At 37.4% G+C, this 11,094-nt stretch overlaps 1 protein-coding gene across 3 annotated transcripts; it reads left to right on the top strand.

The window, feature by feature from the left end:
- Positions 1-6,028: 6,028 nt before the first annotated feature.
- Positions 6,029-10,879, top strand: ube2d4 (ubiquitin conjugating enzyme E2 D4). 3 transcript variants are annotated; one of them, XM_077601028.1, is made up of 7 exons: positions 6,029-6,343; positions 7,437-7,500; positions 7,802-7,833; positions 7,909-7,986; positions 8,095-8,200; positions 8,669-8,762; positions 8,839-10,879. In XM_077601028.1, the coding sequence occupies exons 1-7, from the start codon at positions 6,320-6,322 to the stop codon at positions 8,882-8,884; spliced, it is 444 nt and encodes a 147-aa protein (XP_077457154.1). In that variant the 5' UTR covers positions 6,029-6,319; the 3' UTR covers positions 8,885-10,879. The 3 variants fall into 3 exon arrangements, with proteins under 3 accessions (XP_077457154.1, XP_077457155.1, XP_077457156.1); XM_077601029.1 differs by having other exon boundaries at positions 6,036-6,077; XM_077601030.1 differs by lacking the exon at positions 6,029-6,343 and adding an exon at positions 6,356-6,834 and having other exon boundaries at positions 7,440-7,500.
- The last annotated feature ends 215 nt before the right edge of the window (positions 10,880-11,094 follow it).

An 11,094-nucleotide genomic window follows, 5' to 3' on the forward strand; every position in this document is an offset into this window, starting at 1 on the left:
ACTTGATATGACAGGGCAACACAAGGTGAGGGTCAGGCCTCGAGGATGATTCATGACATGTAACTCAAACTATAAGCATTATGATCATAATTGCCTATGGTTGAAAAGTGAAGACCGCTGTGCACTGCGTCTATTGTTTATCATGTTACCCTCGCTATCCTCTCATTTTTCATTTGATATAAGTCCTCACAAATACGAAGCTCGCAACAATGGAAATCCACAACAATGTTGGCGTGTAGTGTAACTGTTCGCATTGCTCAAGTGCTGTACTTGCGGTCATAGTAGTTTCACTTTGTTTTAAACGTTTGTTCCTTTTTTTCATTCTTTATATTATTTAAGTTCTACTTCCACCCACCTTCATCAAACTAATAGAAAAGCCTTTATTTTCCTCCATTTTTTTTACTTTGGGCATATCCGGCTGATAAAATATACTCATCATCATAATCAAATATTGTCTGAATGAATAATAACTGAGTATGCTGCTGCTATTTACATTTACAGATGTACTGCAAATATGCTGCTAATTACGGTTAGGATTGTTGTACTTGCCACCCGACGATGCAGCGGTTCTTTTGCCTGACTTCAGTGCGAGCAGTGCGGGATTGATTCCCAATTGGCGCTGTGATTGAGTGCGAATAGTTGTTTGTCTCTATGTGTTCCTTATGAGTGACTTTCGGCTGAAGTCAGCTGAAGCTGTGCTCCAGGTGTTGAAAATGAATGAATTGTTGTACTCTGGATTTTTTTTTATTACTCAATGTGAAAATCTTGAAAAGGCACATCACTTACTTTGAACCGATTAATATTAAGGCTTTTACAAAACTTTTCTCACCCTTTCCATCTTCATTCACGTTAAGACTTCTTAATTGCATGTCTTTTGCGAGATCCTTTGTGAAAGAAAGGTATGGTTCACAATGGGTGATACAAAAAACTTAAAACTGGTGTGTGCAGATTTTAACTCTCACCACCATTCCCCTCACATTACTGAGTTGACAGCCCCTTATTAATCCTGTGAGTAGTCATTTGACTCCTTGCACTGTGAAAGTTTAAATGTTGTGGAGCATAAAAATAATTGTTTGTGTGGTATCAGTTTAAATACTCTTTGTGTAGTCTTGTGACTTTGTTGAAATAACAGACTACATTTACGATGTATTAATACAGGAATCCAAGTACAAATTCTAAAGGCTTTGGGTGTTTTCTTGCATATTTTTGAGTATGGTTAAAACAACCAACTTTATGTGAATGCAAATTGTATTGCATTATAACTGTGCATTTATTTAGGTATCATTTTGTTGAAGCTAATTGGATTATCCTTGTGTGAAACAGCAAACATCTGGAATATCATTCAATGCTCACACTTGGCTCTGTAAAAAGATAAATGTCTGTTTATGAATTTCTGAAGGAAATTTCTTCTCATCCAACTCCTCCACACCTGCAAGCCTAAGACAGGCTGCTGGGCCAAAAGTTTTCTAAACCACATGACGGTCTTCGACAACCAAATCTAATGCCAACACAAAATGTAAAGTGGCACACAATGCAAGTTAGTGTAGTCAATTTTAGAGGCACAAAAGTTCATTGTGGAATCATGATGTCTCTGTTTAACTTTTATAAAACGTCTGCTGTCATATATTTGTTCACGCTACAAAACGGCACTCACAATATATTCCGCCTTAAAGCTATCCTGTGAAAGGGTCATTGCTAGCGTCAGTCTGTGTTTGAGCTCCGTCTGTGGTTTTGTGTTGTAAGTAACTGTACAATACAATCGCTCCTTTCTTGCCCTTTCTTATTCTTTTAATGATATGCTTACCTCGGTTTTGCTCTGTTGGATTTAGTTTCCCATATTTGGATTGTTTTTAGACTACATTTTTCTTCGGTTACAAACAGGACAGCATTGAAAGCTATCGGGATTTTTAAGACTACATAGTTTGTGTCAGTATTCTCTTTTTTTTCCTTTTGTAAACTCTTGATAGACTAGACATTTATTGTGGCACAAGGGAAAAGAATGATGTCATTTTAATGTTTTGTTTATCAAGAGTTACGTGTGGGTGCGAGGGGAAGGGGGACTTATTATCAGTCCTCCATCCAAACCCTTACCTCCCCTTTTGGGCCTTTAGGAGCATCCTGTGACCTCTGACCTCGATGACAATAGCGGCCAGGACGTTTCCCAGTGAGCAGCGATGGAGCCAACAACAGGAACATGAGGGGTGCTCATGGGAAACAAACTGTTTATTGTGCAGCAGGATGGGCAGCCGACCCCCCACACCCTATGTCCTAGTCCTTACTTACACATTCACACACGCACACTTGCATACACACTTGGATTCTTACATTTTGTGAAGTTTTTATTATGATGTAATATCCATCATAAGGAATTCTCCCACACCTGAACAAAAAAACTCAAATTATACTGTTATTTAGTTTGCCTGATCAAGTCAAAATTGATATACATTTAGGAACAGTTGGGATTTTTTATTTTGTATTTTCAAAACAGTACCTGAAATTTTAACTCGAGAAGAAACAGTATAACATCTGAGGTGAACTGTATTATTAGTTCCATAATATTAGACGATTTCCAATTCGTTTTCACTTCTAACCAATTTTATCCAAATTTGAAACAGTAGGAAAAATCAGTTCAATTGATGTTCATCTTTATTGATTGTACAGTCAATGTACAGACCTTTTTCCCGTGAAATTGTAAAAAAAAGCCACTACGACAATGACATTGATTACCTCTTGTGATAAGATTGTATACACACTGTGTAAAGATGAGACGAATGCCACGAAAAAAAAGTCAAAATGAAGCCAAAGAAAAACAAAAACCCACCCAGTGTTATTCCATTTGACATGAGAACAGTTCTTGATTTTGATTTATTAGTGATTTTATTTCACCACACTTTATATCCCAATCATAGACATTCACAATTTTATGTGCCTAATTCCTTGAGCCTTTACTGGGCAAACAGCCAATTTCAGATTTCTCCTTATCCCACCCACTCTGTGCTCATATCTTGAGTTGCATATGATAAGTTCATATTTAGATACACTTTCTGTTTAAATAACACTGCCAAGCTATTTGTTGGTGCTGCTAAAGCCAGTCTGTTTCAAAGGAAATCCCTCCTTTGTCTCCCGAGGAAACATGGCCCACTAGGAAAACCTGAAATTGACATCGGAAAAACCAACAGCTGGAACATATTTGATCCTAGATGATAACCACTAAATGTGTTAGTCAACACTATATAGAGCGCTGGTGGCGAGACTCTGGGGATTACTCATTGGATGAACTGCACAGTTAAACATTTCAAAAAGCCATCAGTCAATGTGCAGTGAAAGGCTTGGGCTTGGCCTGAAACGCCTTCACCGCAAAGGAATACTGCTTCCTTATGATATGTTTGGTTAGTCTGGTTTCCACATGATGTGCATCTGATAAGGGTGGACTGGAGGCAATGTGACTAGATCATGTAGCATTTAAGTTCCTTAAAATAATTGCAGTGTAAAGTGGAAAAATTGGAACTCACATTGCTCACATTAAAAAAGGTAACTTGTGTTTTTTTATTTGTATTTTTTTTGTTTTCATTAAAGTGTGGGCAAGAAAATTCACACTGTGAACCTAAATAGGTTTTATTAAGTGACTGTTTCCCCCTTAACTGAAGTGCATTTTAAAAGTAAATCATTTTACATTCCTCCAACGGCTAAAATTACCACAAGGATTCCGGCATTAAATTATGAGAGGCACACTCCCTCTCCACAAAGTGTTTCTGGCTGATTGTTACCTCATGTGCTTTAATGTGCAAAATATATAACGAATTGAGAATTGTACACTGGATGACTGGTTATTTTTGTGTCTTAAAACGTTGTATACCCGCTTAAATGCTTTAATATTCAAATTTGAAATCCCATAAAGATTGTTCTGGATGGATTTAGAACATTACATGTTATTATGTTACATTATATTTATTCTTTTGGGTTGGGTTGTATTATTTTGAACTACCAGAGACGACATCTTGGACCATATGCACCGTAAGTATACCAGGCAATTCATCAATTTAAACACAATTTGTGAGGCCATGTTTTAATACAGCACCCCCGCCAACCAAAATAAAGGAGGACCATTATTCAGGATTTTTATCACAATCATCAAGCATGCTCAATCCCCCCAAATATACATGAAATTTGAAATGTTGATATTGAGATCTTTGGGGTCATCTCAATACTGACAAGTAAAATCAAATCACAGCTAAGGAAATGAACCATGAAACACAGATTGCTTCACACATAATGACCTTTTTTTCCCCCTTGCTTAGCTCAATAATCATTTGATTGTGCAGACTGCTGACTTCACTGTAAACATGAGTGCTATTTGCACATATAGTCTGAGTGTATAATCAAATCAAGACCATTGATACAAGGAGTGAACAAACATCTCTTAGTGTGTGACAACAATGGATCTTTGTTCTGTGGGAGAACCCTCAGAAAGCTGATACACTGACCCAAGGTAGAACACCTCTGGAGACTGTGAGCTTGGCTTGTGCTCAGAATTAATTGGCTCTGCTTTTATTGGATAATTTGGCCATTAACAAGACCAATCTAAGTTAATTTGGAAAATGACAGAATATGTGCCTTGTCATGGCGACCATGGGAAAAGGCACCATTCAGAGAAGAATACACGCAGAATTGAAGCGTTATTGGCACAAAACGGCAAAAGCTCTCTGTTATACAATTGAACTAGTATGATTCATGTGACCAAAACGATGCGTCGCTGAGATCTGCTGAGTCCGTTGGATCAAATTACCAGCACCACAGGCTAAACCCATCATGAGATGGATGGGCTGAGGTCCAACCCCCACCCGAATCGTCCTGGACCTGACACATTCACACCTTGGCTCATACATCAGTTTCAAACTTGGGCTACCACTCGTGTAACTGAACACTCAACTTCTGGCTGGAGGTGGGAAATTCCCCATACGGGACGGTGATATTTTACCTTTTGGTAACAAATACATATTTGACTTATTCCCGATGGTTAGCAAGGTTGCAATCACCTTTTGCTTTCAAGTGCTTCATTAGCATTTACTTCTTCTATGTGGGTTAGAATCTGTATTGCATGTGAATGCAAGCAAAACTATATTCAAAGTTTCCAATAGACACAATTGAGACTGCGTGCTGGATAATGTGAACTAAGGCTTGGCATAAACAACGCGCGTCAGAACGCCTGATAAACAGTCACTGCAAAAGTTCCAACACAAGGCCTACCTCAGCTACTTGTTGAATCTGATTACAGCAAGGCCCCAGGACAGGCTTGGTCATTGAGAGCGCAGAGATGAGCAAACAATAAGATATTATCTAAAGGAATCTTCAGTTTTCCAAAGGAAAAATGGTCCTTCTCAGTGTCACATTGACGATTGGATCCTCAACCTGACACTGAATCAGCCATTTAAGAAGAATGAACACTGGAGTCCATTCATGCACACTCACTAAAATAATGAGAGGTCTTTTTTTCCACTCTTGTTTAACACATATAAAGGAAAGTTCATGGCTCTTTGCAAAAACAGGGCTGCACAGAAATCACAGCATATAGCTGACTCAGATGAAAATGTCTTTAGGATAATTGAAAATAGAATTACTACTGGTAGCTCATCATTGTATTTCCTCATGAATACAATGAATTTATTTTTTTATTTTAAAAAAAGGAAACGTGGCTTTATAGCAGATTAATGTGCTATGTAACATTTAAAACATGATCTTTTTAACCTAATAGTATTCCAAAATGATAAGTGGCATTACTTAGGGGCCTGGTTTGATTGTTTGTTTGTTCAAATAGCGACATCTCGTGGTCACAGGGCCACACTCGTTACAATAACTAAAGGGTCAGTGCTCATTTTTGTTATAATTCTGAAAATATGAACAATATGAAAATGTAAGACATTTATGACATATGGAGGGATTTAGCAGTACCTTGCGTCTTGCTTGTTTAGGTCTTCAGTTCACACGAGATTTAACAGGATCGACTGGATTGAAGTCTCGCGATGTTTCTCTAGCAAGTCTTCTCCTGCCTGCAAGACGGCAAGATTACGACAGCAGAGGTACTAGCAAACACCTCGTCAATTCCACGACTAGCCACTGAAAGAAAACACCAATTGTCAATGTTAGTTGCTTACGTTGCTTCAGAAACCAGACCGGCGACGTCGTTATAGGACAGAACGCGTTTGCCCGAATCCTGTTGTAAAGTGTAATTTTGGAAATTACGCCACCGCCGAAAATATACATTGTATATGTTCATATCTGAGGGTTAGCTGACAGGCTACGTAGCACAGCCATTGGGGCAATGGCGTTGAAAAGAATTCAGAAGGTGAGTGTTCAATTCTTCCATTAAACCATGGCTGAAGTAGTATGTATCATGTTAGACTGTAATAAGACGACCCGTTAAGGTGTAATTATCATTGTTGTTGTTAACGTTTTCAACGACATTCTTCTTCAGCATACAAACAAAGAACAGCTAATGTAAAGTTAACCAGTTATGGTCTCGTTAGCCCCAGACCGTCAATAACGATCATACTCATTTATTGATGTAATTTTAGGAGTTATGTGTAATAAATGCTCCATTGTCGGATGTTGATGAACTCGTCGAACGCGGTTTCATCGCCGTGCTTTGTTTGAACGTGTGAATATTACGATTTGAATGATGTACATGTTCATATTGTTGCAGCAGATCTTACTGGCTATGGCTAGGCAGAGTGGTGTGTTTGAATGACAGCTGCTAGCCGGATGCCAAAATTGAACTCCAGCGTCGCTCTTTCCATTTATGGGCTGGCAAATGTTACAGTGCGGTTGCCCAAGCAGGCTGTATATTTTTATACCTCTGTCCCCCCATTCATGCGAAGAGATCCTGAAATCAAAAGTTGCACTTATTCATTTATTTATAAGCGTCCTGTTCTCTTTTGGTAGTCTCTTCGGGAAAAAGAGTCCAGTGTTCTGTTAGTATTGCCTTAAGTAAATGTTCAACTGTGATTGGCTGTCATTTCACTTGTTCTTAAAAATGCCAATGTTACTCAACACGTTTATGTATTAATTGATAAGTAATGAAATACAAATATTCCATTTATTTTTAAATTTTATTTTTTATTTAATATTCCTTTCTGGTTTTACATAGATTTATGTATTTTTCCTGTTTAATTTTTATCTTTGAATCTTGTTTCTTTTTCTGCGTGTATTTATAGTTTGTTCTCCAATAAATTAATTGATTAATTAGCAATGTCTCTTTTAATGGCTTTTAGAAGCAAATCAAATTATAAAATTAGGGTTTAACCGCAAAGAAAAGGAACGGCACCTTGCATAAAGGTGACATTGTACAAAATAATAATATGAATTATTAAGACAAAAGAAGAACGAATTAATGAATATGACCGCATTGATGTGATTAACATTTAACGCTTTGGCATTAGGAGCTGTCCGACCTGCAACGGGACCCCCCTGCTCAGTGCTCAGCTGGACCAGTTGGAGATGATTGTAAGCTTTTAGTTTGTACTATGTTGTTTTCCTTTTATCGTTTACATTGGACAAGTAGACCGGGAGAAAATGAGAAAATATAAAAATGTTTGGTACTTTTACTTACTAATTAAAAAAAGGGAAATACATTTTTAAGCTTCCTTTATTTTAATTTGGTGATTATGCAGTGTCTCCGAAAATGGTAATGTTTCATATAATCAATTACTTTGTAAAGATTCGATGCATACAATACTCTCCTTTACAGTTTTATACATCAGAAGTTGCTATCCAAACTTTGACAGATAATGTTTTTTTCCCCCAGTGTTTCATTGGCAGGCAACAATAATGGGTCCGGTAAGTATTTTATAAATTTGGTTTGAAGTATGCTTCACAAGTATATAATACAATTGTTTTTGTTTTTGTCAATAGAGTGACAGTCCCTATCAGAATGGCGTGTTTTTCCTTACCATCCACTTCCCCACAGATTATCCATTTAAACCACCCAAAGTGAGTAACCATCTTTCCCCAGTCTTGTGCAATATGTTGAGTAAAATTTACTTGGCTACTATTCAAATTGCTGCTGGGAATTAACTTTTTTTTTTTTAAATATTACAGGTTGCATTTACAACAAAAATTTACCACCCTAATATTAACAGCAATGGAAGTATTTGTCTGGATATACTAAGGTCACAGTGGTCACCTGCACTAACAGTATCGAAAGGTAAGCACGAACAAACTTGATGTCGTTCGGTCACTGCTAACTGGTATAAATGTATGTAAACTTAATTAGTATGTAAAAACAAAAGCTCTCAAATACATAATATGATTGACTTCCTTGATTTATGCTGAATTTGTATAACTTTTACATTGTAGCATTTGACCTTAATTGCTGTTATAAAAGCAGCACGTTATTTTTACCAGGACTACTTATGCTTCTAATGTAGACCTCACAGTCCAACTGCAATATACTCCAATGGTTCCATATTTATAGACGCTTGTAGCATTTTAAAATAGCATATGAACTCGTAAACACTGAGTCAATTTAGTTGTTGAGGCCAAGTGAGGCCGTAATGAAAATGCATTTTATTTTGCACTCTTTCAGGAAGAGTAACATTTTATTTGGAATGTCTTTTCAAATTAAACGCCACCTCTTAGAATTTTGATTGAGTTTGTATTGTTATTTCCTCAGTGTTATTATCAATCTGCTCCCTTCTTTGTGATCCAAACCCTGATGATCCTTTGGTACCAGAGATTGCTCATACATACAAGGCTGACAGGGAAAAGTAAGTAATGGATTAGCCACCTTATTTTCAATTTATTAGATGTAAGTTGACTAAAAAAAGAGCTTGGGTTTTGCAGGTACAACAAATTAGCAAGGGAATGGACCCAGAAGTATGCAATGTGAGGCTGCCAAGTAAGACGGAAATCCAAAAGGAGGACATGTTTGTTGCTCGAGGCATAGGATAAACAACAAACGAGACAATGGACAACCTTTCGGACAAGGTGGCAATATTATGATGCTTTGAGCTAAATCAATGCGTACAGGGAGCTCAGCAGAATCCGAAGATGTCCCTGGGTGTACGCACTTACTGGAAAAAAAAAGATACTACTCACAGTTCCTAGGCCTCACACAAGACTTGAAACTGTTACTCTTGCTAGTGTTTTTGCAGCCATCTTTTTTTGCTTGGTATACATTGCAGTTCATTGTGTTGTTTTACCGCCTGGATTTTGGAAAGGATCACTTGATTTTTGGGGATGCTGCCCATGTTCCACTGGATGTCTTCTCTGATTATATTTCCATGGATTTAGTGGCCTTTCTGTGTTCTAATGTTTCGGTCAACGTGCAATTGAGACAGAATGTTTCCGGTTCAACGATTTCGATGCAGTGCCACTACCAGCAGATCCTATGGCACATACTAACACTACCCCAAAACAATGTGAAATTGGAACAAAAAAAATGGACTGATCATCTTTGTTTGCTTTTAGTGCAGCATGTAGCGTTATTGGCACTGGAGCTTTATCTGCCCTAACCGCGGCTCCTGACACATTACTGGATTTTCTCCCAATGTGTTATCGCTCACTATACTGTATAATGTCCAACAGTTCGTTTTTGTTGGGTTTGCCAAATGTTACTGTTACATGACAATGCTGATATGATTACGGCTACTCTTCAGCATGTAGCTAAGCTATGTGTTACCTCCTCAGTACATTCACTCAGGTATCAAACCCAATCATCAGCCTTTCTAATAAGCAGTGATCATTGTTGCAAAAATGCCTCGAACCCTCATTGTAGGTTTTGATACGCTCATCAAATGTGCTGAAAGAAAACTGTTCTCCCCGTAATATTTGTTTTGCACAAATATTCTGTGGGTGAGTAGGCTCCTTTTATTCTTTATTTGTTTTATGAACAAAACTTGGATGTGAACAACTTCACAATGTATGTGCTACTGAAGCTATTGTTGGTGCGCTAAAGTGGACCTGAAGTACGTAAATGCTTTTCAGGGGTAAGTTAATATGACTTTCTTTGTTTGTTTTAATAAAGCTGCAGTTCAACGTGCTCATAAAAATTATTACACAGGTATATTTTGAGGTACATCACTTCGGCTAACTGTTTGCCATATTTGTATTGTATCTTCAAGATATTTAGTTTTAGCCTTCTGTTCATGTCATCTGAAGTTGCCATGATTGGAATGTGTCATGTTATAATGTTCGTTTGAATTTAATTCATTGTGACTAGTTAGTGTGTGTTTTATCATGTACTGATGCTGCCAATAAAAAGGGAAACTATTAGCATAAAGTTGAATAAATTACCGCCCAACAAATCTGGAAGGATCCCCACTGAAGCATGAATTAGCTGCTTTAATATTAGACTTCACGCCATGTTTTAAAATTCATTGTTGCAAATGTGTACACTAAGATTTTGAAAAGCTACATTGAATTAAGTCAATGTTTTTGTTTAGACTCTGTGTACAGTACTATATTGCTATTTTTTAAAAGCTCAAACCGAAAGACTGAATCCAGCCTCAATCCATCGTGACTGATGTTAGTAACCATTGATTCTTCTGCAAAAAAAAAAATATATGTAGGCAGCTTGGCATGCTTTGCACTCTATAGAGAAACTGCTCTCAGCCACTTGCCAGATATCAGGGATTTAATTATTATTCATCTGCCCAACACATCTGAAGAGACTTCGAGCCTTAACCATCATTTTGTAAATACAGAAAACATCTACAGTGTCAAATGCCTAAATTAGATGTCATGGCTTGTTCCTTTCCTGATGATTTTTTTTCTTAATTCAAGGCTGGCTCTTTGCAGCTTGAACATTGTGCTTAACTGATCTACATCGCTTCATCCACACAAGTTAACTGTTGACAAGGTCATTAAACATGAATAAAGTTAATGAGTTCACTGTGATTCTTTTATTTTCAGAATGGCCTTGAAATGGAATGCCAAGAGTTACTATAAAATGAATCATTTATTGCACTGCATTTAAATGGTCTGCCACTGACAACGATTAACGTCAAATGGTGCAATGGTAAAGTTGCCAAAAAACGATCTCTGCCAAGTGCCAACTCTTCCAGTCAAAATGGATTGGACGTTTGCCACCGTCAAAGG

The sequence above is a fragment of the Stigmatopora argus genome, chromosome 5, assembly GCF_051989625.1.
Source record: "Stigmatopora argus isolate UIUO_Sarg chromosome 5, RoL_Sarg_1.0, whole genome shotgun sequence".
Classification (NCBI taxonomy): domain Eukaryota; kingdom Metazoa; phylum Chordata; class Actinopteri; order Syngnathiformes; family Syngnathidae; genus Stigmatopora; species Stigmatopora argus.